We start from the raw sequence: 26219 nt of genomic DNA, 5'->3' as shown, positions 1-26219 counted from the left end.
GTAGGAACAAGATCCCACAATATGACAAAGGACAACCACAACATCTCAGACAAAAATAACATAAGACCAAAACCAATATTATCCATCAGAGAATTATTTCCTTTTCACAAGTGTGTTTGACTTTTCACCAGTGATAGATAGAGAGCAGAATAAACTTGCAAACACATGATATCATCTCATAAAATGTAGAATTGAAGCTCAAAGCGAAATCCAAAGTTATCATAAGAAGAAGTAGAAGTTACATCTGAATAATCTCACAGTATACAGAAAGGAGAAAATAGGAACGTAACAATTATTCTCCCTAAAAACTAGCTAAAAACACATAACACAACAGAAATACTCGATACACAAATCACTGATCCAACTTCCTAATCATCAGCTTTCTCCTGTAAAAAAAAACCAAAAACGGTTCAAGTGTTACAACAACAAGAGAGCCAAAAACAATGCGAGATTTACTAAAAAAATTAAGCCAAAACCTCTTGTTTCTCATCATCTCCAGCTGTCTTGGTTCCATTAGCCTGACAAAAAACATACATATATTTGTCAACACAAGAAAAAGCCAAAAAAAAAAAAAAAAGGAGAAGGAATAATTTGGTTATGGTTTACCAGTTCCATGTTATACTGTTGCATAGTCGCAGCATACTCAGTCTTTTTGCTCTTTGCTTTTGCTACAAAAGGTGCTTTATCCTGTTTCATTGGATAGATATTTTGGTATTATTAACTTAGGAAATTGAGTACAGACAGATTCTAAAATTTGAACCAAAACCAAAAACACTTACTTCTTCAGTCATCGATTTCCATTTCTTTCCAGCAGCTTTACCAACCTAATTTGCAAAACAACAAACTAAGATAATTCATATCCCAAAAAATTGCATTTGTAAAATCTCAGATAAGTAGCAGTAACTTACACTAGCGACGGATTTGTTGTCAGGGTTAGCTAGATTAAACTCCCTTCGGAAATCGTCCCTTCAAAATCACCCGAGAGAGATAATTATTATACTAATCTTAAAACAGTAAATCAAATTAGTAAAAAAAAGAGAGAGAGATTTACAGGAAGACGAAGAAAGGACTTGGAGGTTTCTTAGGCTTGTTTGGATCCTTTGTTTTCTTTCCACCTTTATTACCTCGAACTTTCAATCTGATAATCATAGAAGACGATTTGAAAAACAAATTGAATCTAAGGTTCGAGATTTCGGATTAAGATAAAGATACCTATCATCAGTGCTCCTAGATTCAACTTCCGTTTGGTTATCTTTCATCTCGAGATCTGTCACAGAGGGAAAAAAAAGTTAGGAAAACGAATGACTCGGAGTTGACTCAGATGAGGCGGCGAGTTCGAGCGAGCTTACCTCTGAGAAAGTTTTAGGGTTTTTGAATTTTGAGGAGAGACGACGACTGAGATATTTTTTTGATGCGGTGTTAATTTAAATAAAATTTCAGATTTCCCAAAAGATTTAATTTTTAAAATAATGGAAAATATTCCGTGATGTGGCGGGATTTGTCAAGTGGATAATTAAGATGTTGGTACTTTTAATCTTGACCGTCCGTGTATATTCATCGACAGTGTCCAGATTTAACTCTTTTTAAGTCTTAAGTTTGTAAACCAGTCTTAACTAGTACTCTAACAAACATTTTTCCTACACAAGTTTTTAAGTTACAACAACACACAAACATGCTAACATTACATTAATCCCTATAGTAGTTTACACATTAAACGACTCTTGATTTTCAACATCTCTGTCTCATGATGTGTCATGAACTCACCAGTGTCATCCATATACTCACCCCTACCACCACCATCACTGCCACCATTACCGTTGCAACCACCTTCCATTGCTTCCCTCTTCTTCTCTTCCTGCTCTGCACCTGTACCTGTAACCACAACAACTTTCTCTTTAGACAAAGATACTACTCAGTTTCTTTTATCATTACTAGCTCTCACATGCTCTACTGTTTCCTTTCTCCTTTTTCTAATTCTATATTTAGTAGAGCTTACTACTATACTCTTTCTTCATTCATGTCTCACACATTCTTACCTCGTTGTCTGCAATTCTCTCTGCTTTTACTTGGCCTATTGTTCCCCGCGCCCTGAGCTTTATTTGAGGTTTTACCAAAGCATCACTCTTCTCTGCTGCAACTTCTTTGGTCTGCACATCCCAACATTCACGACAAATTAAAAAAGATGTATCATTTATGTTATTGATGTCTAAGAAACATTACTACTCTCGTACCTCGGGAATAACAGTGTGTCCTTCATTCACCTCCTCCTGCTGATTTACTTCAGATTGATTTTTTTCATCAGGCGGCTTAGAGCTAGACTGCAACTGCAGACGGATTCTCCTTGGCGCAATGCCCTGGTTTATCAATCCTGTACTCTGCCGGTTCTGAGGCTGTCGAGCCCGGATCTTTATCCCCCTCCCTTCTGTGAGGTTGTTCTCGGTGTTATGATTGAGCATCTGCTCTGGATGAACCAAATCACTATAGTCCCTTGGCCATCCAGAAGCTCCGCCATTTGAATCATACTGATCAAATAAAAGATGAAAATTATCATTTTACTTATGTCATGATAGATAATGTCAAGAGAGATTGTAAAGATAACTGATCCAGAGGTTTCTACTCTACTTAAGAGAAAAAATTGGAAAACTTCTAAACTTAAGTGATGTCTCAAAATATGTTTCTTTGTGCTCACCTGCAATTGCGCCATCTCGGCATCTGTATCAGTGTAAGCCATAAAGTCGTTGAAGAAAACATCCTCTGGTGCTGGAGATTGCAGTATTTTAGAAGATGAAAAGATCCCATTTGGTGCAACTGTGTTCTCTCGACTGACTGATTCCTCGCAAGAGAAGTCATCAGGGTTATTGAACACCTCCTCCAACAATTCTGTAAGTGATACATCTGGTTCGCTGGTACCATCTTGAAATTGGAATCCAATCTCATCATAACTGAAATCACCAGCATATGTATAATCCATACGCGGTAGTGGTGCCCTTTGATCTTCAAGGTCACAAGGTAACCATAGATTTTCTTCAGGTGCCTATGAACACAAACTCAAAATTGGTCAAATCGCTCAAAAAAAGCCTACTTAATTAATTATTCAAGAGTTTCATTCATACCTCAATCATTGCCCCATCTGCAGCATTACTTTGAGCATAGCCGCATCCACCTGAATAATCTGAGGGTTTCTCCACTGCAGCATCAGAGGAAGGTGTTTCTTGGACAAGATCAGATGATGTGTCATCAGGTGAGTATTTGTTGCAGGTCGTAGGAGCTGCTTCATCGGACTTGACACCATTAACACGATCATCAAGCTTGTGGAAGAGGCGACAAAGAACGTAAGGGCTTTGGCCAGGGGAAGTACCATCAAGGTCCTTAAGAGTAGGACGATACTCGTGCATAATCCAATTGGTACGCTCACCTTTAGGAGCTCGTCCACGGTAAAAGACAAGAGTCTTCTTCATACCGATTAAAGTCTTCTTAGACTTGATGCTACGATCTTTACCAGTAGCTTTCCAATAACCAGAGTCAGTTGCTCTGTTAGAACGATGACCGTTGGGGTATTTCCGATCACGAGGGCAGAAAAAGAACCACTCTGGATCATCCGTCTTAATCACCGAGAGAGCTGCCGACCATCAGATTTGTTTCAATTGAATCAAAAAGAAGAAAAGAAAAGGTGGAATCTTTGAATGGGAAATCAGAATCTGAGAACAAAAAGGAATAAAATTTTGAGAGAAAAAGAGACGAACCAGGAAGATCCCAAGGTTCCCATTTGCAGACATCGATGTCAGGGATGACACGGACATCGGAGTGACGTCCGTTAATCTTGAGACGGAGGTAGTGATTGACGAGCTCTTCATCGGTAGGTCTGAATCTGAAACCTAGAGGAAGCGACTCCATCGATACAGCACCCATAATCAATCCTCTTCTTTAGGGTTTCTTTCCGACTTTGAATACACTCTCTCTACTTTTTTCTACTTTCTAAAAAGTCTTCTACTCTTTGCTTTCTCTCATCTTCTTTTTTTTTTCCCTCTTTTTTTTTTTTAACCTCTCTTTAGACCACGTGAGAAAGATAACTTCCACTAAAAAGACCACGGTTGATCCACTTCCACTTTACTCACCATTATATTGTTAACTATTTCAGAGAATCAACCGTTACTCTCAACGGCGACGCTCAATATTTACCTTCAACGGTGACGCCTTCAATCCTTGCCGTCACAACATGGGTTCGCCGCAACGTAGATCAAAGATTCTTAAAGCAATTTGATTTCTTAAGTTTGTGAAATTGCAAATATGCATCTGATTGATGGGTATTAAGCCGAGAGATTAAATCAAATAATTTTAACTAATTGAGTTTACAAAAATTTCACATGTGGATCTAATTTTTCTAATTCACCAAAAATTCCAAAAGAAAGTTGGATTCCACAAATAGAAAACAAGATTTGACCAAAATAATATAAATGGGATTCATAGGAGAATAGTAAACATAGAAGAGAAGATACGATATGTTTTGAACTATTTGTTTGGTATGTACTATTGGTAATTATTGGTAATTACTAAGGTTGAATGTACTACTTTCTATGAGTTTGGAATGTACTTTTTTGTTTTGAACTCTGATTTGTGTTCATAGTCGATTTAAACTTTAACTTGGTCTATTGGGTTCTATCTATGTAGTAGTCTTTAGGGTTTAACATTTTGTTTTCGTCGTGCATTTAACTTGACAATTTAGATTTTCTATTTTGTATTTCTAAAGATATAACATTCATTTTTCGACATGAGTTTAACTTGATAATTTAGATTTACCATTTTCTTTTATTTCGTTGATAAGTTTTTCATATTAAGAATGTTTTGTTCTATACCATTTCATTTTACTATATGTCATATGTGTTCTATTTATTTATTTATTTATTTTTTTTTTTGTAAACTGTGTTCTATTTATTATACATAAAAATTGTACTTTTAACCAATTTTTTTATTTTTTTATATGTTTATGTCTGTTTTGAAAAATTTAAATCATAATACATGTAAAAAAAAGTTCTAATTTTTTATAAAAGAATCATAAACTTGAATCAACTTTTTTAAACAAAAAAATTTGAGTGAGAATTGAAAAAGGGTAAAAAAAAAAAAAAGAGAAGGAGAGCTTCTCTCTCTTCTCACCCAGCCTTGAACCACCAATGATGGAGCTCTTCCTTCCACCTCAGCTGAATTTCTCCTTTTTCGGCAATACTAGTTTAGTCTTTTTTTTTCCTTCCTTCTTTATGTTACTTTCTTAATTTTTTCAAACATGATGCTATATTCTTAATTAAACATTAGATTTTGGTTATACAGCTAATAACTTTATGAGGGCTACAACATTTTTTTTTTTTTGATAAAAAGTTATAACTTTTCTCCAACCGAATGGCCGGCGTTTTTAGTGTACTTGGAGGAATTTCAGAGTGACAAGGAAGAATTTTCATCCTTCTCTTTATCTTTAATTTCTCGTAATGCTAATGTAAAAGCGGATCATCTGGCACGAAAAATTCGTACAGAACCGCTTCATATCACATTTGTAAACAACATTCTCCAGAAATGGCTCTTTTGAACTCTAATTAATTTCGGATGACAAAAAAAAAAAAAAAATGATAGCTCAATTGACAGTCAGTTTCAAAGTGATACTAACCTCTTAACATTTTTATACAAAACACATGTATATAAACATATTAATCTTTTATTTGTGTCTGAATACAAAGCATTTATATACGATTCTATGAATCTAAACGGTCTACTTTTCTACTTGTACATAACTAAACAAACAAGAGGAACAAAAAATTAAAGCCTTTCGCATACAACATGTCTACAACCAAAAATTCCTTTTTTTTTGGGACAAAATCAACATCCCAACACTTCATCTTCTCTTCTCTTCTATTTGTCACTTACAGACGCGAAAGGTTCGAACCAGCGGGAAAATAAGACACGATGATCGGAGCTCTCGGAGATATGCTTTTTGGTTTCTTTGAGGACAGGACTTTCAAGTTACTCTCATCAGTTGAGCTAATCTGTGAGTCTGATTTTGGAGCAAAGCAATTAAAGAAGGACGCAAAGAGAGAACACATGATCATACGAGTTTTTAAAACGTGTGTGGAGTCTATATACGATGAATGATGTTTAAGATTTGATTTCAGGTAATTATGTGAACGTTATGTATTTATAAGACAAAAACCATCGTTGAAAATTCTTGGACACGTTTCTAGGAAATGACCTCCAAATCTTGCTGGCCAAGCTTTGCCCTTTTCTTAATTGTTTTATATTGACAACACTTGAGCACTTTTTTTGACTTTCTAGTTAAAATATGGGCCTAATCGGACCAACTATTGATATTATGGTCTATGTTAACATCATCTTCATATCCACTCATCCTTTTCCAAAATATTATGATTAAAATTAGGGGTCTTCATGTCACCATCCAAGTATCCAACAAAGTTTTCCAAAATTTAACTTATATGTACGAAATAAAACTTATATATCCAAGCAATAGAAAATATTTAGGTTCTATCTAAACTCCATTTTATACAAAATAATAATTGTTTTCGATTTGAGTTTTATTAGCAAGTTCTCACTCAGATCAAATCAAAACTAGTATAGTTTTATATAGAAAACTCCTTGTAAGTTAATGTTACTACCCAGAGTATTTTGACACACTGTACTGATTTTTGATTGAAACTTTGAAACATGTCCGGCTTAATTTAGCTTAAATTCAGTTTGGAAAAAAATCATAAATAGTCAATAGAAACGTTATAAATCTTACCATATCCTTTTTTAACGCAATTATTCAGTTTAGTTTTTGAATACCTGAAATGAATTGGCTTTTAACATTATTATTTTTTACCCTCTCTCCCACAAAGCAGAAAAACGTATTGACTGTTTCCAGTTTTAGTGCTGCTGGAGAACTCAAGCCCATGACTTTAAATATGAATACTTTCAGCCCATGACTTTAGATATGAACAAAGAAAACCCAAAAAGAGAAAATGAAATCATGGTCATATATCACAATTTGACCAAATTGGAAATTATACTGGAATGCTGAATATTTCTCTGATTCATTTACCAAATTCAACCTCTGAAGTATCATTCTAAAAAACTTCAATTACCAAATGGGCTCGGTTCGGTGCGACCCGCTTCCCACTGTTTATTTTACATAAATACACTCGCACGCTCCGCTTGCCTACACGTGCATTCCGGAATATTCTGCCTTCTGCGTAACCGAGGACAACAATATACGTAACTTATACCAGTGGCCTTTTTGGTAATTTTCAACGGTGGACCAAGGGTAAATTTTTTAACCTACTTTTCTTCAAGCCTTTTTCACTTAATGACGAACGTTTCAAGTACAGAAAGCCTTGGATTCTTCTGCAGATTTTTTACACTAAAAAGGAAAAAAAGAAAAATAATATTAAAATTTTTATGTTAAAATCCTCTGCTTTTGCGACTCTTGGTCTTCTTCGGACATGGCACATTCCTTGACCTCACTCGCCGTTTTCCAGAGCGTCACCCGTAAAGGTTAGTCAAAACACCGACTAGAATCTCGAATCGGGTCGGGTTGAGAAATGGTTTATTTATTTATTTCTATGGGTTAATTTGTTAATGCAGAGATGATGAGGAGTTTGCATGTGTATGGATCGGTGGAGATTGAGAGAGAGTTCTTGTTCAAGAGTAAAAGCTGTTATGTAGAGAAGAAAGCGAAGCCTCTGTTTCGTTCGGAAGATTCCCGGCGACCGGAGATCTCGGAAGGGTCGGTTTTTGGCACGTGGCGTTGTATCTTTGTCTTCCGGTTTACTCACTCGCTTCCTCGGTTTCCTACTCTTCTCTGTCTTTCAAGGTAACGCCAGTTTTGACTCATTTATTATTCGGAACGTTTTTATTTTAATTTGTTTGTGCGATTATATATTCACATAACAGATTGATTTTTTTTTTTCGAATTCTTGAATCGAATTGTAGATTAGAGGAAACATCGCATAACCATTTGACGACAATGGCAAAAAATAGCAATGGAATTATATAAAATGAATGAGCTACTCATCAATTATAACAGAGTTGGAGGCATTATTAGGATGTGATATATCGTTTGTATTATCACGTTAAACTTGTTCTTCTTGGTACTAGACTTGCCACATATAACAGCTCAAGATTTACATATTTTCTTCACCAATATTCACTTCCACAGATCCTTTATATTATTCTTGTGAATCAGTTTGATCTCCCGATTTACTTGCTAAGATTCCCTAATTGTAAACAAATAGGCTTTTAACAATAACACATTGTAGTCTTGCATAGATTTCGGTCATCGGTATCTCTTTGTTGTATCTCCGTAGTAAGTAAAAAATTTCAAAAATGATATAAAACACATTGTAGTGTTCTTGAGTGTGTGCATTTTTAGAAACCAAACATGTTTTTGCTCTTTTTATTGACAGAAACCCTAAGCTGGAGGACATCCCTAATTTAGCCAATGAGCTCAAGTTTATCTCCGAGTTAAATACGAAGAAACCATCAAAGATTTCTGAAGAAGAACAAATTTCTGAAGATGAACAGTGCAGTACAGACGAGTATTATAACTCTGATCTGCCTAAACCGCGAAAGCTCGTTTTGAAACAAGATCTTAACTGCCTTCCTGATTCAGAAACCGAACATTCGGAATCCGAAAACGAAAAAACTGAGCATTCGGAATCAGGTACATCTCTTTCTTGAAATTGTCAATAGACTTGCCTTCCAGATAATATATAACTCTAGGCCAGTTTTAAGCATTTGGTGATTAATTTCGGGTTATTGTAAAAACACAGATGCTAAGTCTGAGATTTTGGAGAGGAAGAAGATGAGGACAACATCCAGACATGTTGCTGAACTTTCCTTAGAAGATCTTTCAAAATATTTTGGTCTTACTATCGTGGAAGCTTCTCGGAATCTCAATGTCGGTCTCACTGTTTTGAAAAAGAAATGCAGAGAGTTTGGGATTCCCCGGTGGCCTCATAGGAAGATCAAATCTCTCGACAGTCTCATCCAAGATCTTCAGGTCTTCTCTCTCTCCCTTCATCAATCCTAATACATCAATTCACTGAACCAAGCATTGCTATGTTTTGTATTGCTTAGAGGGAAGCAGAGAAGCAGCAGGAAAAGAATGAAGCAGCAGCAATGGCGGTAGCTAAGAAACAGGAGAAACTGGAGACAGAGAAGAGAAATATAGTGATGAGACCATTCATGGAGATACAGACAGAAACCAAGAAATTCAGACAAGACAACTTCAAAAAAAGACACAGAGCTTCTAGAGCCAAGAAGAATCAAGAATCTCTTGTCACTTCCTCTTCCACTTAATGAATCTAGGTCCTTTAACAGTAACATCATATATATTAGTTAGTTAGGGGTTTCTGTGAAGTGTTTTGGTATTTAGAAATGTTAGTTACAAGCCTAACAGATGCTAAGCTACGTTTGTTTTTGGCATAACAAGTTCCGAGAAGAGAGGAACTCTTGTATCATATCTTTTTGTGGTCAGATATCGAAAAATTGAACCTTTTATTTTTTCTTAGTGCAATTAGGTAGCAATTAAGATCGAATTTCTTTAAAGATTGGTGAAAAATCAAACCCAAATATTGGTTTATGAACTGATCCAAATTAACCCATCCGTAGTCAAGACACACTTTCAAAAGTGTAATGACCAATTTTGTTTAAGGCTATTGGTTATGTGTGTTATTGAGTGGTCCCTTTTGTTAGCTCGTGCTTTGAAAATCAACGACGACTCTGTCCACACGACGAAGACCATCAATTAACGTGTACCGTACAAAGAAGTTCGAAACTTAAGAGACTACTAGTGTGTATGTGTGTGTGTGTTCCTACGTCAATAATTACATAAAAAGAAAAAATGTTTTTATTTAATTCTTCGCATTTGAATATAAGGATTGAAATTTCATTTTCCATGCAACTGGCATTTTGTACGTGGTCGAGTATCATTTTGAAGTCATTTTCAATGTTTTTGATCGAATTTTTTTTTATATAACGTGAAAATATTTAAAAGAAATAACAATAGTTTATTTTCTGATCTAAAACTGTATATTACTCGACTTTCTTATATATAAAATAATTGTGATCATTGAAAATTATGTTGTTTTGATAACAACTTACGAACATCTCTGACAAATTTAAGTGAAGAAAATAAATTCTCTTACTCATGTTGTTAGTCAGATTCATATAAAAAAAATATATTATAATTTTGCCATTGGAGAATTTTGATGTTTCTAATTTTGAAACAGCTCTATAGACTATAGTAGAAATCGAATGAGTTTCAGAATTGTGGAAATAAATGAGAAATTTCAATAAAGACACAAACGTCCAAGCTGTGTGACTCAGAGGCTGACTTTTAAGCATTTTGATGGCACAAGCAAAAGTCTTTTTACTTCCTTACGGTTTCACATTTCTACTATTTTTTGAATGATGTGGACAGGGATTTAAAAAAAATGTGAAATAAAATTACAAATATAATTCAAAGAATTTCCAAAGTAAATCTATATATAATAATATTTGAGAAGTGTTTTTGCTGACGTGTCGGACTCTCAGCTCTTGTTGAGTCATTGATTTTACGTAATTACTTAATTACCCTTAATGAAATCTAATTAATTTTGGATTAAATTGAATTTCGGAATTAACCAAGAAAAAATAATTTTGGAAACAATAAACATGATAATTAACCAAAAAAAAAAAAGGAACAACGAAGTACCAGTTAGGAAGCTCTAATTGAATTCATCGTGTTCTTCGTCGTGTGAATATAATTCTTCTAAACGAAGGCAAAACTTGAAATCCTAACATAAAGCATATATTCATAGCAATAACAGAGATCTAATAATTTAGTGATAGAATTTCACCTGTTGATCTGTCGAAGCAGAATAGTCAAGCTTCTCATAGTATCTTGCCCATGTTATGTCTTTAAGACGTCAATACTATCCTGCACCCTATAATTCTAACCAATGAAAAGAACAAATATTTATTACCTTGGATACAGAGTTGACGAAGAAACCTTGGATAAAAACTCGACGAAGAAACTTGTAAGTGTTAATGTATGATGAAGCTTCCATGAACGTGAATTCGTGATCATAATGAAGAAACGTGTGAATGGAGACGGTTGATGGTTTTTTTTTTTTTTTTTTTTTTTTTTTTCTTTTTTACCTTTTGTGTAAACAGATCTGTTTCATAATTTATCGGAAAAGGAATTATACCAAAAAAAAAAATCGGAAAAGGAAAATATTTATTATAATATTGATATATTTAAGATGATAATGTCAAATATCCGAAAATTATTAATCGGAGCATTAATATAAACATAAAAGAATACTATTCTAACCTTACTCAAATTAATAAGATTTAGATATCCGAAATTAATCGTAAACGGCTATTAATTGTTAAACTAATTAAAATAAAGATCAAACGTACCGGAATAGATGAAATTTTTGGTATGATCGTCGTGTTCGTCGTCGTTTCAATCTAAATATTTGGAAAAAAAAACGAACAAAAAAAATTATATGTAGATCAATGAAAGAGAACCCACCAATTTAGAAACGGTTATCACGCCATCGTATTGTTCGTCGGATGATTATAAGTCTCTAATCCGGAGATTGACTTGAACCCTGACAAAAACATATATTCATAGCATAAAATCGTAAATAGAAGGTAGAAGACCACCTATTAATCGGTTGTAACCTTGTGCAAACTCGATTTAATTTTGACGAATGAAATGTTGGTGTGGTGTCAAAACTTTCTTGGGGAGACTCGAAGATGAGAGAGCTGAAGTCAGAGATAGGCAGAGAGGTTTACATGTGAATTAAGGTATGGAGTGCTAACGTGAACATGAACGTGAACGGCGGTGATTTTTGCACATAATAGCAATTAGATCGAGTTTTGGAAAAAAATATGGATCAGCGTGACATGACGCATATGGATACCATGCATGTCTATCTATTGTAAATCAAAAATTATATTATTGTTCCGCCTTATTTTTGAAACAGAAAGGAATTTTCCCTTAAATTTTAATATATTTTATAAGATTGTATCACATATAGTAGTAAATCTAAAATAGTTGTTATTATTCCATATTTTTACCAAAAAAAGTAATATTATTTTAAATAAACATGGATAACAATGAATAAATGGCAGTTTTACAAATATTTATTATTATAATAGTGATTTGCTTATTAAAATATGTAAATTTTCTTTTCTTTTTTTGTATTTATCGTCGAAAAATTTAGAAACTCTAAATCATGCACCGCCTCCTATTCAATATAAATACCTTGCTCATGGTATTCAATTTCAGATCATAACTAACCCTTGTTTTTTTGTTCTTTTTTTCAAACTTTTTTTTGCTTCTACTTAATTTTAATTTTTCTTTTTATTGTAGGGTGGATGTATGGAGGGGACGATGTGAACTGGTGTATGGAAAATTTGGACCTAATTCAATGAATAAACAGGTGATCTTATAGTTTATATGTACAAATTTGATTTTTTTTTTTTTTTTGTATTTATGGTTTCACTATTTTCACCACTAATCAATTTTTATAATCAAAAAGTTTGGTTTCAACTTTTGAGAAGGTAATCATCGATGGTTTGGTATGTTTCTTTTTGTTGTAAAAAGATGAGGTACCTCCCGATTTTGTTGAGGTACATGTTCTTATTATTTTCAAATATGTCTTTTCTCAGAAGAAACACTCAACTTTTGATAACACAGTTGCCACAAAGTCAGAAAGATGACTTATTTCAGGGATGAATCTTCAGAGGAGGCTAATTTTTGTCGTTAATACAATTTAAGTATTCCTTTCTTTAGATTAGGGAGAACAAACTTGGCTGTTAAATTCAGGAATTACTCTTCGTTGCCAATCTCTCTCCCCAAACTAAAATATTACATAGACTTTGGTATGTATAGGATTCGTTTTCCATGCACTAAGATTTAATTATTGTTTAATTTATTGGTTTTTAGGTTTCTTTCCATGCTCTGATGCGTTTTCGGGTGTGCCAATGGAAGCTTGCATCACTCTTTACTCCAAGCGTAAGTATGCTCTGCATTAGCTTCTTCTGTTCCATTGGTTATTATGGGTTTTGACTTTTGAGAAATATACAACAATTTAAAACCAGGTTTTGTTGTTGATTGGTTCGGTTTGTATACCATATTTTGCTAAATACATATGACCATAAATAAGACCAAAGGAGCTGGGTTAGCTCCTTTGCCAGCTAGGTTGACTTCGTCTCCTCCCCGTCTTGCGGATTTCCGTTATTCAACGGGTATATTTGAGAAGTATACGGTACTAAAATCACAACCATTGAGCTTAGCTTGATCGGTTCTTCCCTAGGATTTATACATAAAAGTAAATTGTTTTGTTTAATAATTTTCCATTGCATGAACTTTCGAGACAACAAGTGGACAGAAGTGTAATGTCATCAAAAGTCAAATCAAACACTGTGAGGAACATAATAGACAACGTTGGCTTCTTTCGCAGCTGCTCAACGTTGTCTCTCCCGATGGTCCCAACACTCTCTTCTTCTTTTTTTGTCAACATTCAAACGTTGTTTAAAATAAATAAAAATGTTTAACCTTAATCATCTTTCTAGATCTTTAAATGCCTAAAACTTCAACTTAATCAGTCAGCAATCCGTCACGTTAATGATTTTGAAAGGAAGACTTTTGTTTTGTTTCAGTTAGTTTTGTTTGTTTAGTATTTTAATCACAAGATAACTCTAATTTCCCATTAGAGTTGTGTTAATTGTGTTGATTATGATTTGGCGTTCCAATTCTGATATTATTTTTATGTTGTAAATCTTAAACTGTTACGTTATTGTTCTATCTTCCTATGTGAGAAAAAAGTAAAATGTTTTAAAATTTTGACATGGATAATAATATAATTGTAAATCTATAATAATTATATTATCATTTTATTTATATTTTTCAAAAAGAAATATATTTATCTTAATAGATTTAATATGATAATGTCAAATATAGTTATAAATCTAAAAGAGTTATGTTATTATCCCATCCTTTTATGAGAAAAAAGCAGATATTCTCTTAAACTTTTAAATTAACGTGGATAATAATAAATAAATGATAATTTTACTAATATGATAATGATTCGGTTTTAATCTTACCAAAAAACAAATAATGATTCTGTTTTAAAAATATATAAATTTTCTTTGTTTAGTTGTAGATATTGTCATATAAAAAATTCTTAGATCCTCCACTGCCTTAATTTTATGTAAATACCTTGCTTGATATTTAATTTTGATTTGATATCATAACTAATCCTTGCTTTTTTTTTCGGCACTAACCATTGAATTTTTTATACTGCCATTTAATTCTTGCATAAAAAATAATAATTAATAGTAGTGTTTATTATGAATGCAGGTTTGTTTTCCATAAAAACTAGATTGGATTTATGGAAGCACGTCATTGTTTCCAGTGCGAGGAAACAAATGTCGTATCACTGCTGTTGTGGCTCTTTAGTACTTTCGTTTCTGTTTATGGCTTTGCTTCGGTTGTATGGTTAGTCATCAATCATTGATCTTCTCATTGTTTGAATATTGTTGCATAGGAAAAATCTTCCTTTTTTATGAATCTTTCAAAAGTTGGGTCCATGCTATTCTCAGTGATTGATTACGTTTATTGAATATTTGTGTGCTTCCTCTGCTGATATTCTAATTCATGCTTTATTCGTCGTCTTTGATACACTCTGATTAACCATTGTGCACCTCTAGAGTCTAATTTGCAATATTAATGCAAGTCTCTTTAACTTACGGATTATGAAGAGCATCCTAAGATCTTTTAATTTGATTCAGGCTTTATGTGGCTAATGTTTGGTCTTGGATGTGAATTAGTCTATCATGTTTCTTGGAAGGTAGGAAGCAATCTTGATGTTTACCAAAATCCAATGTGCTCTTTTGTAGCTCAGTTTTGAAATATGTACTAATTATTGTAGAGGGAACCCGAAACAAAGAGACCATATGTATGATTTTATATGTGAAGAGAAGCTCCGAATTTGAAATCGTCTCCACTCCGGTGATATGTGGCCATGGTGTGAAGGAGTCTGGAGCCATGGTTATTTCAGATTTGGACATAACCGTAATTGTTAAACTAATAAAAATAAGATCAAACGTACCGGATTGATGAGAATTTTTGGTGTTCTTCGTCATGTTCTTCGTCGTATGGATCTAACAAAACAAAAAAAATATATATACCCCAGAATTTTTTTTTGTTTGTTAATAGAGAGAACCCACCAATTTTGTAGCGTTGATTGTGACATCGAATTGTTTGTCGGATGAATATAAGTCTCTAATCCGGAGACTGAAGTTGAACCCTAACAAAAACATATATTCATAGCATAAAATTCATAAATAAAAGGTAGAGCATCACATAGCTTTTTCTTCAAAGCCAACACATCTCTCTTTGTAGCCGAATTACTCTCCAGTTTGGTATATACTCAAATTTTCCAATGACTTCCTTCTCGAACCTGGAGCGTTTTTGCTTTGCCGGATATTTTTAGGATATGGCTCTTATGTATCTCTTGTGAGTCACTTGATATGTTGTTTAGGTAAAACTTTTGGTTTGAAAGAGAATGATCTACGACAAGCATAATCGGTTATTTGTTATATATGTGGCCATGTTCATATTGCTTCCTCCACAAGCAATTTTCCAGTTTTGTAGCATTCGATATTTAAATTTAAAAGCTTCAATACGTTGTATACATGTGTATGTATGTACATATATGACTTATTCTCAGTTGCACATAGTGGTTTCTAAGGGATAGATACTTGCTCTCTGTAATCCTCTCATTTTTAGTACCTATCTTCAGTGTTTACTTTGCTAAGAGCTTCTTGATAGGCATACATCTTTGCAATCTCAGATCAATATACTACAAATACATATACGATACAGTTAAGAAAATGATATTTCTCTTACAACTTTTTATATGGGTTTTATAAACAAGAGATCAACTGAAGGGTTACGCAGCGACCAATGGCGAAGGTAGAGACAAAGATACTACAATAGGGACGATAAATATGACACGATATATACAAAAGAGATGCCTGTTTCTATACCATTGAAATTTTACGTACATAACTACTTCAAAGAGCAAGATGACTTACTTGATAGGTAAGAGATATGGTAAGAGATTATATTTTTCAATTATTTGTTTCCAACTACGAAAAACTCTAGTGACATACAATCTAAAAGCATGAATATGTCATAAAATCAAGAATACAACAAAAACCAGGAAGATGGGCCCAAATTAAAGTCTGAAACTGGACGTGGGGAACCCACAGACAGTGGCGGTCGGAGCGTTACAAATATGAAAGAAACGAGGAAGCGTGAATATGTCATAAAACCAAGAGTACTACAAAACCAAGAAGATGTGCTCAAAGAACGAAACTGGACGTGGGAACCCACAGACAGTGGCGGTCGTGGCATTACAAATATGAAAGAAACGAGTAAGCATGAATATGTCATAAAATCAAGAGTACGACAAAACAAAGAAGATGAGCCTAAAGACCGAAACTGGACGTGGGGAGCCCACGGACAGTGGCGGTCGGGGCGTTGCTAATATGAAAGAAACGAGTAAGCATGAATATGTCATAAAATCAAGAGTACGACAAAACAAAGAAGATGGGCCTAAAGACCGAGACTGGACGTGGGAACCCATGGACAGTGGCGGTCGGGGCGTTGCTAATATATTGTTGGTTTAAATATATAGATTTTTTATATTTAATTCTATTATATATATCAAGATATAAACACTAATAATTGTTTGTGATTCAAAAACACTATTAATTGTTGATTACTAATAATATATATCAAAAGTTATAGCGTTTTACCATAATTCTATATTAATGTCGTTATAAAAATTAGACTCTTGACAAAATTAATTCAATAAATATCCCTAACTTGATAACCCTAAATATTAATTATTAATTCTGGTCTTAATCAACATACAACCCCGCGCTGGGCGCGGAGACCTCCCCTAGTCTCAATTAATTTTTCAGATCACACGATCATATAGAGATAGAAAAAGGATTTGGCTATGATTTTTCTTTTTGATCCATCTTCTTGGCATTTTCGTATTTATTTTTAATTCGTGGCAAATCAGAAAGAAATGCATCAAAATTGACAAGTTAGACCAAAACCCTTCTTCGGTTCACGCTAACAACCCCCAAATTTCCTCCCTTTCTTGTTATCTAAAAAAATCAAAAATATTTTGCAACCCATCGTTGCCTCTTTCAATAATTCTAAACTCGAGCAATAAAAGCTCAAATAACTAACTGACTTGAGATCCATATCCACTAGCTCTTGTCTGAATTGGTAAAACAAGAAAGACAAGAACAAGAAGAAAAAGAAGAAGAAAGAGAAGGCTCATGAAATGGGTCTTTGTATTTCATTTTTCTCCTCTTCCTCTCCTTCCACAACAGGTCTCCATAGTCATGGTAATTAATCTCTAACATCCACAAATCCATGAAGTTCTTGTTTTTCTTTTTGGGTTTCTTGAATAAAACCTAAAAGATCTTCACTTTCTGATCTCTCTCTCTGTCTTTGTGAATGACAAGCAGCCACAACGAACAACCACAGCAATGGAACAGACTTCTCGTCGTCAACGACCACCACGGGCGCGACAACAAGCAGCAGCGTCGGACAACGGAGCCAATTCTCCGAAGTGGGGAGCGATATTTCCGGTAGGATTATAAGTGATTCCGGTAAACTACTGGAATCGCCAAATCTCAAAGTCTATAGCTTTCTGGATCTAAAAACGGCGACGAAGAATTTCAAACCGGATTCGATGTTGGGTCAAGGAGGATTCGGGAAAGTATACAGAGGTTGGGTCGATGCCACGACTCTTGCTCCTTCCAGAGTCGGTTCTGGTATGATCGTAGCCATCAAGAGATTGAATTCAGAGAGTGTTCAAGGATTTGCAGAGTGGCGTGTAAGATCTATATCTCTAATTTCCAATACTATTTTTGTGATTTTGATTTCTTCTCTGTTGGAAAACAAACAAACAAACCTAGCCCAATTATCACGTAATTCGATCAAGATGAAAGAAGAATTGACTATTCCAATCAAGAAACGACTTCTGCAGAATAACTAAATAATATAAATATATTTTTAAAAATAAATAAATGATGTTTTGTCCTATGATAATATTTTTTACCAATCAAATTATAATTGTTTGAAATCGATGACCTGGTTTTTTCCAATTGAAGATAATTTTCCATTCGATGTAGCTAGGAACTTTCCGTTGTTACCGGACTTTGAGTTGGGGACACGTTGGTCGATGGTATTAGTCAAAAGTATTATTTATTACTATGTAGTATTATAATTTAAAATTAGTAAAAGGTTATTAGAAAGTCAACATTATTTCTCTGTTAACTCGTATTGGATGGAAATCTGGATTCTTTCATTGAGTTTATTGTATGTCTTAATTAGCAGAACAAATTTATCTTGAAGTTATATAGGCTAAATTTGAGATTTGTGGCTATGTTTGTTTTTTGGACAGTCAGAAGTTAACTTCTTGGGAATGCTTTCACACCAAAATCTGGTGAAGTTATTGGGATACTGTCGTGAAGACAAAGAGCTTCTCCTTGTCTATGAGTTCATGCCCAAAGGAAGTCTTGAGAGTCATCTTTTTAGACGTAATTAAGATCTCTTTAACCCACAAGTTCATCATTATAACAAAAGTCTTGATCAGAAATATAACTCTATTGTGTACTTGGCATGATTTATAATTCAGGAAACGATCCTTTTCCTTGGGACTTAAGGATCAAGATTGTGATCGGTGCAGCTCGTGGGCTTGCGTTTCTACACAGCTTACAAAGAGAAGTCATCTATAGAGACTTCAAAGCTTCCAATATACTTCTTGATTCGGTTTGTCTAATTTAATCACTCGAGATAATTAGAAGATTAATCTTTGATCCTTCTATATTTGGCTGATGAGATTTGTTTGATACATATGGGTGTAGAACTATGAAGCAAAGCTTTCAGATTTCGGGCTAGCAAAGCTAGGACCAGCAGACGAGAAGTCACACGTTACGACTAGGATCATGGGCACATATGGTTATGCTGCTCCTGAATATATGGCAACAGGTACATACAGAAAAACATAAACCATAGTCTTTTATTTAAAAACGATATGGACATTTACCTCTATATCCTCATCGAAATTGGGGACCAAAACACGTTACATTAATCTGTTCTCCAATGCTGGTTTTCGAATTCGTCATCTTCAATATTCTCCTTTTTTTGAGTGACTAGATAGTATACTATTTGAACAGCTGACTTCGGATCAAATAATAAACAGTTCGTTTCTTGTTTCATCTGCAGGCCATTTATACGTTAAGAGTGACGTATTCGCCTTTGGTGTGGTTTTACTAGAAATAATGACCGGACAGACGGCGCACAACACAAAACGGCCCAGAGGGCAAGAGAGTCTTGTCGATTGGTTAAGACCAGAACTCTCAAGCAAACACAGAGTGAAACAAATAATGGACAAAGGAATCAAAGGTCAATACACAACACAAGTCGCGACCGAATTGGCACGCATTACATTTTCTTGTATCGAGCCAGACCCGAAAAACCGACCACACATGAAGGAAGTAGTCGACGTCCTCGAGCACATCCAACGGCTTAATGTTGTCCCTAACCGTTCTTCCACTAAACAGGCCGTTTCTAGCTCTTCACGTTCTTCGCCACATCACTATCACTATAGAGCTGGCGGAATTGGGGCTGAACGCAAGAGAGCAACGGCTGGACGGTTTGGAGTAGAAAAATAAATGGTTGCTTGATATTTGTTTTTCCGGCGGTATGAAATTGATTTTAGAGTCCCTTTTATTAAATTTTGTTTGAATGAAATCTTGAAGGGTTTTGTGTATAATACTGTTCCTTTTGTATGGTTTACTACGTACACGGTACACTTCTAGATAAATATTATCTTTCTATATTAAAAAAATGTTCATGGTTATAGAGCTGATACTGGTAACAAGTAGGAGAACATCGTACAAAGAGAATTGTGCTGGCTTTATCTAAAGATTATCGTGAATATGTGATTGATTTGAGAAGAATATACGCGCTAATGACAACTACTAATTTTTTTTTTAAAAATGACAACTACTAATTTCAGATTCAAATATGGAAAGCGGACAAAGTATTAACAACGTGAACTATATGCCCCCTTAGTAGGGACAAATGTTTTTTCTCTTTGGCATATTACATTCAATTTTCACATGAACCATTTTTATGCTATAGAAATTAGCAGTTGTTCAACGATTTCTGATTCATAATTATTTTCTTTCCATTTTCATTTGGAAGTTGTAAACATGTTTAAACGTAAATATTTATATAACAACGACATAACTAACAATTTTTATTTTTTTTTAAAATTTTATTTTGATTACACACACAGTTGCAGATGGAATTGTACAAAGAAATAAAATTAATATTAAATCCTTTTAAAAAACAAAATATATAGTTGCATATTTGCCAAACATTAATCCAAAGAATCAATATAATGTGTTAGATAAATATTAAATAGAATTAAAAAGGAAAAAAATTACTATAATAAAGTATGTTTACGTTAATTATTAATAAAGCTGTATGAAAATCTTTCACTTGGCTTTGTCCTCTTCCTCTTCATCTTTTGGAGGCGATTTATTAAGATCAAACTTGGCAATATATCCAGATTCAGTAGCTTCCTCTACTTCCTCCACAGGATCCACATTCAAGTCAATAGCTGCACCTTTCCCGCCTTCACATCCCCAAGCATCACCACCAGCACTGGCAGGACAACCACCGGAACTTCCTCCTCCTCCAGCAAGGCCACCAGAACTCCCTCCTCCAGCAGTGACAATAGCAAAAGCAGAGTTTCTTCCAGGAATCGAAAACCTTTCAGCAGCCGCAGAGAATGTAGGAGGGGGGAGAAATCCTTGATAGTTTCTATCTTTATGTGCCCTCATATGTCCAAACACAGCCTTCCAAGAACCGAAACCTCGTCCACAGATATGACAAACCGGTGGTCCTTTTGGTGGATGAGTCAATTCCGATGATTTCTTCTTCGGCTTTTTACCCGAACCATCCGCTTTATCATCGGTTTTCGTCGATGTCCTTGGTCTACTCTTTTTCTTCCCACCACTCCCACTGCCCTCATTCACTCCTTTCATAACCGCTTCCTCTGCCGCAGCCAAAACCAACCCCGCCGCAAGAACCGCTTGCTCATTCAAACGCGCTTTTTCTACATCTTCTTCAACGACAGCGACACTACTGCTATCAACAAATATTCTACTGCTGATACTCAAAGCAGGGAGGCCGAGAACGATTTCTCTCGTATCAGTTTCTTCATCGTTCCATTGCTCATCAGAATCTTCTCTCTCATCCTCCTCAACATCATCCACTTTCGTTTTCTCTGGGTTACTAGTCATGCTTTTTTTTGGCACTTTAGTAAGAGAATTGATGTTTCAGAACAACATTGAAATAGCCTTTATATAAAGTTTTCTCTGAGCCATGGCGGTTATGACAGTTAAACCCTCTCCCGCCTTTTCGAATGAAGATTTGCGTCCGTCGGATTTAATTAAAAAAAAATCCACGTGTGATTCGTTCGACTCTAAAACTCGGATATTACGTAAATCTGGGCTTAATATCGTATAAAGCCCATTACTAGCCCATAGCTTATTCGTACTTGGTAGGTTGCTTCAAGAGATTTTTCTGTTTTCTGTGTAATTTTTGCCGGTGTGTTTTTTGGTCATCGAGATTGCAAAAGCTCGTTGCACTGCACTAGTAATACTATTATGCATGTGACATCCGACAATGACGTGACTTGTAAACTTTTGTATAGACATATTTTTGTCTTTTATTCAGTATTACAATGATATTATCATTTATTGGTCATATTTATTACTATTATTCTATATGGTTTACTATTAAAAGTTAAACATTAATGTATACCGGTAACATTATATGTTTAGTTTTCAATGTCAGAACTCAGAAGGAAGCTCTTGAAGCTATGTAATAAATCACAAATACAACTTGTACAACAAAAAAAATCACAAATACAACAAATTGCAACAAAAGAAAAAAAAACTAATGAAACCATTGATGTGTGATATATTAGAATATGGGTTTCCAACCCAAAACCAATTGGCAATGAGTGCAGTGACCCATATCCCTTATATATTACTTAGGATCCCTTCCAACTTTCGATGTGGGACATTATGTCCTAATACGCCCCCTCGAGATGATGGCTCTTTGGCCATTAATCTCGGAATGTTCGGGCTTAGATCGACGGCATCAATTTTGGGCCTTGTCGATGATTGGACCATCTTTGGGTCGGATCGGGTTGGACATGTGTGGATCGGGCTCTGATACCATATTAGGGGGCGTATTAGGGATAATATTATCCCACATTGGAAAGGACAAGGGATCTTGACTAGTATATAAGATATATGGGTCTCTCCACTCATTGCCAATTGGTTTTGAGTTGGAAGCCCATATTCTAATATGGTATCAGAGCCCGATCCGTACATGTCCAAATCCAATCCACCATCGGCCCGACCCAATAGTTGGCCCGCCGATCCATGTCCGAGCATACCGAGATCAATGGCTAGAGCCATCATCTCGAGGGGGCATATTAGGGATAATATTATCCCACATTGGAAAGAACAAGGGGTCTTGACTAGTATATAAGATATATGAGTCTCTCCACTCATTGCCAATTGGTTTTGAGTTGGAAGCCCATATTCTAATATGATATACTCCCTCCGTTTTCGAATAGTTGTCGTTTTAGAGCTTTTTTTTTGTTTTAAATTAGTTGTCGTTTTAAGGTAATAATGTAATTTATGGCAATAACTACCCAAATTACCCTCATTTTATTAAACACAAATTATTTGTAAATAATTACTTGTCATTTTTATGAGGTTAATATAGTCATTGTATACCTTTTCTTAATTTGTCCAAATACAATTAAAATGACAACTTTTAAAAAACAGAGGGAGTATGATGTATGCAAAGCCGCAAATGTTTTAAATAATATCTTGACTCTAACCAAAACTTTTAACAGTTTTCTAAAAATATAGATTTAAAAGTGATCTAAAATTCAAATATGTAAGATACATCATACATATTGAATGACACAAATTAGAAACATAATCACCTTCTAATTGACCATTCTAATAGAGAAGGAAATTCAATTACAATAATTATGACCAGAACTCATCTAGCCTAAAAATTTTCTAATCTCTAAATTAAATATTAAAAAAACTTGACAAAAAACTAAAGAAATGGCAAGAACACTTAATACAGAGTCAGCATAATTCTCGGTAACAATAATTCTTAGGAAAGAGAGCAATTCTTAGCTCTCTGTAAAACACAGACTAAAATAAGCTAAGATTAAGATTAAATAATTAATATGTTGACTTTAAGATCGTAGAACCGCGCCTTAAGGAGGAGGCTCTGGCTAGTGGCAACGAGCCTTCTTTGTCTGAAAAAGGCAAAAACAAAAAAAAGGAATAATAAATTTGAAATGAGAAAGAGAGAGAGAGAGAGCCACCACATGCCCAAAAAGTTACCGTTGGTTTTAGACTAACTTAGAAGCAAATCGTTTCCTTCATGATCCAACGGTCATCTTAATCACCTAGCCGTTGGCTATTTCCTTCAATAAAAACAAAATAATAATAAAAAAGATAGCAACTTTAATTTTAATTTTGATTTAATTTATTTGTCTCGCTTATTTCATCCCCTTCTCTGACTCCTCCTGATTCATTCAATTGCATCAGACATATACACAGAGAGAAGAGAGAAGAGAGATCCTTCTTCTTCTTCTAGATTCTTCTCGAGGAACACTATCACCAAATCGAGTAAAATAACAATGGTTAATCCAGAGGAGAGAAATCGTAATCTCGTTGTCAAACCCATTACAGAGATTCTTCAAGGTAGTAGTAAAACGCGTTTGAGAATCTGAGAATTCTTGGTCTCAAGAACAGAGATTCTGATGTTGTTTTGTTTCTGGGTTTTGTCAGATGATGATACGAGAAGCAGAAAATTCGGATTAGAGGTGAAGAGACAGAACAGAAGAGCATTGAGTGTGATTAATCAGAATCTCGTTGGTGCAAAAGCTTACCCTTGCGTTGTTAACAAGAGAAGAGGCTTATCTGAGTAATTTACTTAAACTCTCTCGAATCCTAAAGTTCATCTCTTTTATCCTTGGTTTTGGGATCTTGATGATTATTTATTTGTTCAGTAGGAGAAAACAAGAAAGCTGTGAGAAGAAGAAGCTTGATTCATTACATCCGTCAGTTTCAAGGTTAATAAAGCTTTAAACTTTGAAAAAAGTTTCTTTGGTTTTGTTTTGCTGAGAAAGAGAGATCTGAGATTGTTATTTGAATTTCTGCAGATCTCAGGAAGAGACTAAGAAGCTGAAACCAAGTGGGAACGAGTTTGGTGATTGTATATTCATTGATGAAGAAGAGGAGAAGAATGAAGAAGCTACATTGGACCAACCTATGCCAATGTCATTGGAGAAACCATACAATGAATCCGATCCAATGGTAATTAACAATCACTTCTCAAAAGATCTTTAGCTTTTTAATGTGAATTCTAATGAAACTTTTTAATTTGGACAGGAGGAAGAAGTTGAGATGGAGGATATAGAAGAAGAAGAAGAAGAAGAACCAATTTTGGATATCGACGACTACGATGCAAACAACTCTCTTGCAGCTGTTGAATATGTCAGTGATCTTTACGAATTCTACCGTAAAACCGAGGTATGGTTTTCGTTGGTTTTTTAAATTGTCTCTGAACCAAAACCATTAGATTTTGAATTCTTCTGAGACAATTTTCCATGGATTTTGGTAATCTGCAGAGATTTAGCTGTGTTCCTCTGGATTATATGGCGCAACAGTTTGATATAACTGATAAAATGAGAGCAATACTTATCGATTGGCTCATAGAGGTAATTCAAAGACCTCTCAATGGTAATGGATTATTGTATATAGAGGCTAACTAAGAAGCTTCTTTGATGTTTCAGGTACATGACAAATTTGAGCTAATGAACGAGACATTGTTTCTAACAGTGAATCTGATAGATAGATTCCTGTCCAAGCAAGCTGTTGCAAGAAAGAAGCTTCAGCTTGTTGGTTTAGTTGCATTGCTCTTAGCTTGCAAGTACGAAGAGGTTTCAGTACCTATTGTTGAAGATTTGGTAGTCATTTCGGACAAAGCTTATATGAGGAACGAAGTTTTAGAAATGGTAATAACCATAGAATAAGATTCTTTGTTTCCAAAAACACGGTAAAAGATTATACATTTGATCTGATTTCAACAAACTTTGTGTGTAGGAGAAGATTATGCTTAGTACTTTGCAATTCAATATGTCGTTACCAACGCAATACCCTTTCTTGAAGAGGTTCCTCAAGGCAGCTCAATCAGACAAGAAGGTAAAGAAACAAATCTATCAATGTACATAATAATATAAATGGATTGTGAATTACAAACTAATCTTGTTATTGACACAGCTTGAGATCTTGGCGTCGTTCTTGATCGAGCTTGCTCTTGTGGACTACGAAATGGTTCGGTATCCACCATCGTTGCTAGCCGCCACTGCAGTGTACACAGCTCAATGTACAATCCATGGCTTCAGTGAATGGAACAGCACTTGTGAATTCCACAGTCACTACTCTGAAAATCAACTCATGTAAGTCTCTTTTATCCATTAGCACAAAAGGGTAATCTACAAAGACTAATCTTTGTAACGAACTGCATCCATAATCTTTTGTAGAGTGATCTTTTTTTCTTATTTTGCAGAGAATGTTGTAGAAGAATGGTGAGACTACATCAGAAGGCTGGGACTGATAAACTAACAGGAATACATAGAAAATACAGCTCCTCCAAATTCGGATACATAGCAACAAAGTATGAAGCTGCACACTTTCTTGTGTCAGATTCTCACTAAAGAGTGGAAAATAGTAGTTTGTGTATAGCTAGCTGCTAACATTTTCCCTCTCAATTTTTAATTACAAAAGAAAACAGCAAACAAAAATAAGTTCAAAAATATCCTCTGAATTTGATCTGTAACTTTCAAGTCTTCCTTTTATTGATATCTCAGCAATAAAATTCTCTAATATTTCTGATAACAATCATATTTTTGTCATTACTTAGTTACAGATTCTTAAAATATGATATAAGATTGAGAGTTTCAATTTGA

The 26219-nt window shown here is 34.6% G+C and overlaps 7 protein-coding genes across 9 annotated transcripts; 3 read left to right on the top strand and 4 right to left on the bottom strand.

The window, feature by feature from the left end:
- Positions 1-152: 152 nt before the first annotated feature.
- On the bottom strand, positions 153-1391 carry LOC9303138 (high mobility group B protein 5). Its single transcript, XM_002867020.2, has 8 exons — positions 1350-1391; positions 1213-1267; positions 1052-1138; positions 909-966; positions 780-824; positions 607-687; positions 477-518; positions 153-386 (listed from the first exon to the last, which is right to left on the bottom strand). Exons 2-8 carry the CDS (start codon positions 1257-1259, stop codon positions 369-371), a joined length of 378 nt encoding a protein of 125 aa, XP_002867066.1. The 5' UTR covers positions 1260-1267; positions 1350-1391; the 3' UTR covers positions 153-368.
- A 175-nt stretch (positions 1392-1566) lies between these two features.
- Positions 1567-4025, bottom strand: LOC9303137 (protein NTM1-like 9). Of its 2 annotated transcripts, none has more exons than XM_021017154.1 (6): positions 3744-4025; positions 3114-3619; positions 2690-3034; positions 2232-2522; positions 2027-2147; positions 1567-1887 (listed from the first exon to the last, which is right to left on the bottom strand). In XM_021017154.1, the coding sequence occupies exons 1-6, from the start codon at positions 3907-3909 to the stop codon at positions 1694-1696; spliced, it is 1623 nt and encodes a 540-aa protein (XP_020872813.1). In that variant the 5' UTR covers positions 3910-4025; the 3' UTR covers positions 1567-1693. The 2 variants fall into 2 exon arrangements, with proteins under 2 accessions (XP_020872813.1, XP_020872812.1); XM_021017153.1 differs by having other exon boundaries at positions 1567-1872; positions 2037-2147; positions 3744-4023.
- Positions 4026-5681: 1656 nt separating this feature from the next.
- Positions 5682-6189, bottom strand: LOC9305151. Its single transcript, XM_002867018.2, has one exon. The coding sequence runs from the start codon at positions 6090-6092 to the stop codon at positions 5907-5909; it is 186 nt and encodes a 61-aa protein (XP_002867064.1). The 5' UTR covers positions 6093-6189; the 3' UTR covers positions 5682-5906.
- A 1023-nt stretch (positions 6190-7212) lies between these two features.
- LOC9305150 (protein RKD5) lies at positions 7213-9540 on the top strand. Its single transcript, XM_002869033.2, is given in 6 exon segments — positions 7213-7428; positions 7430-7530; positions 7621-7849; positions 8442-8698; positions 8808-9037; positions 9115-9540. Coding segments are annotated over 6 exon segments (1125 nt in total). The 5' UTR covers positions 7213-7342; the 3' UTR covers positions 9337-9540.
- Positions 9541-17130: 7590 nt separating this feature from the next.
- On the top strand, positions 17131-19991 carry LOC9303136 (probable serine/threonine-protein kinase CST). Its single transcript, XM_021019252.1, has 6 exons — positions 17131-17466; positions 17590-17960; positions 18531-18666; positions 18765-18898; positions 18994-19117; positions 19355-19991. The coding sequence occupies exons 1-6, from the start codon at positions 17403-17405 to the stop codon at positions 19801-19803; spliced, it is 1278 nt and encodes a 425-aa protein (XP_020874911.1). The 5' UTR covers positions 17131-17402; the 3' UTR covers positions 19804-19991.
- Positions 19992-20529: 538 nt separating this feature from the next.
- Positions 20530-21863, bottom strand: LOC9305148. The gene has a single exon (XM_002867017.2). The coding sequence runs from the start codon at positions 21442-21444 to the stop codon at positions 20635-20637; it is 810 nt and encodes a 269-aa protein (XP_002867063.1). The 5' UTR covers positions 21445-21863; the 3' UTR covers positions 20530-20634.
- A 1874-nt stretch (positions 21864-23737) lies between these two features.
- Positions 23738-26151, top strand: LOC9305147 (cyclin-B2-2). Of its 2 annotated transcripts, none has more exons than XM_021017426.1 (10): positions 23738-23952; positions 24037-24172; positions 24258-24320; positions 24411-24564; positions 24640-24780; positions 24879-24968; positions 25044-25265; positions 25354-25452; positions 25531-25709; positions 25820-26151. In XM_021017426.1, exons 1-10 carry the CDS (start codon positions 23886-23888, stop codon positions 25965-25967), a joined length of 1299 nt encoding a protein of 432 aa, XP_020873085.1. In that variant the 5' UTR covers positions 23738-23885; the 3' UTR covers positions 25968-26151. The 2 variants fall into 2 exon arrangements, with proteins under 2 accessions (XP_020873085.1, XP_020873086.1); XM_021017427.1 differs by having other exon boundaries at positions 23740-23949; positions 24261-24320.
- Positions 26152-26219: the final 68 nt, after the last annotated feature.

Source organism: Arabidopsis lyrata (genome assembly GCF_000004255.2).
Source record: "Arabidopsis lyrata subsp. lyrata unplaced genomic scaffold ARALYscaffold_7, whole genome shotgun sequence".
In the NCBI taxonomy this organism is placed as follows: domain Eukaryota; kingdom Viridiplantae; phylum Streptophyta; class Magnoliopsida; order Brassicales; family Brassicaceae; genus Arabidopsis; species Arabidopsis lyrata.
This window is presented reverse-complemented; position numbering and strand designations above follow the sequence as displayed.

Coding starts and splice junctions, on each gene's coding strand:
- LOC9303138 (XM_002867020.2), bottom strand. CDS start 1,259: ATGAAAGATAACCAAACGGAAGTTGAATCTAGGAGCACTGATGATAG. Junction 825..908: donor ACAACAAATCCGTCGCTAGT/GTAAGTTACTGC, acceptor TTTGCAAATTAG/GTTGGTAAAGCTGCTGGAAA. Junction 519..606: donor AACAGTATAACATGGAACTG/GTAAACCATAAC, acceptor GTTTTTTGTCAG/GCTAATGGAACCAAGACAGC.
- LOC9303137 (XM_021017154.1), bottom strand. CDS start 3,909: ATGGGTGCTGTATCGATGGAGTCGCTTCCTCTAGGTTTCAGATTCAGA. Junction 3,620..3,743: donor GGAACCTTGGGATCTTCCTG/GTTCGTCTCTTT, acceptor GATGGTCGGCAG/CTCTCTCGGTGATTAAGACG. Junction 3,035..3,113: donor CAGATGGGGCAATGATTGAG/GTATGAATGAAA, acceptor TTGTGTTCATAG/GCACCTGAAGAAAATCTATG.
- LOC9305151 (XM_002867018.2), bottom strand. CDS start 6,092: ATGATCATGTGTTCTCTCTTTGCGTCCTTCTTTAATTGCTTTGCTCCA.
- LOC9303136 (XM_021019252.1), top strand. CDS start 17,403: ATGGGTCTTTGTATTTCATTTTTCTCCTCTTCCTCTCCTTCCACAACA. Junction 17,961..18,530: donor AAGGATTTGCAGAGTGGCGT/GTAAGATCTATA, acceptor TTTTTTGGACAG/TCAGAAGTTAACTTCTTGGG. Junction 18,899..18,993: donor CCAATATACTTCTTGATTCG/GTTTGTCTAATT, acceptor ATATGGGTGTAG/AACTATGAAGCAAAGCTTTC.
- LOC9305148 (XM_002867017.2), bottom strand. CDS start 21,444: ATGACTAGTAACCCAGAGAAAACGAAAGTGGATGATGTTGAGGAGGAT.
- LOC9305147 (XM_021017426.1), top strand. CDS start 23,886: ATGGTTAATCCAGAGGAGAGAAATCGTAATCTCGTTGTCAAACCCATT. Junction 24,173..24,257: donor AAGAGAAGAGGCTTATCTGA/GTAATTTACTTA, acceptor TTATTTGTTCAG/TAGGAGAAAACAAGAAAGCT. Junction 24,969..25,043: donor TTATCGATTGGCTCATAGAG/GTAATTCAAAGA, acceptor TTGATGTTTCAG/GTACATGACAAATTTGAGCT.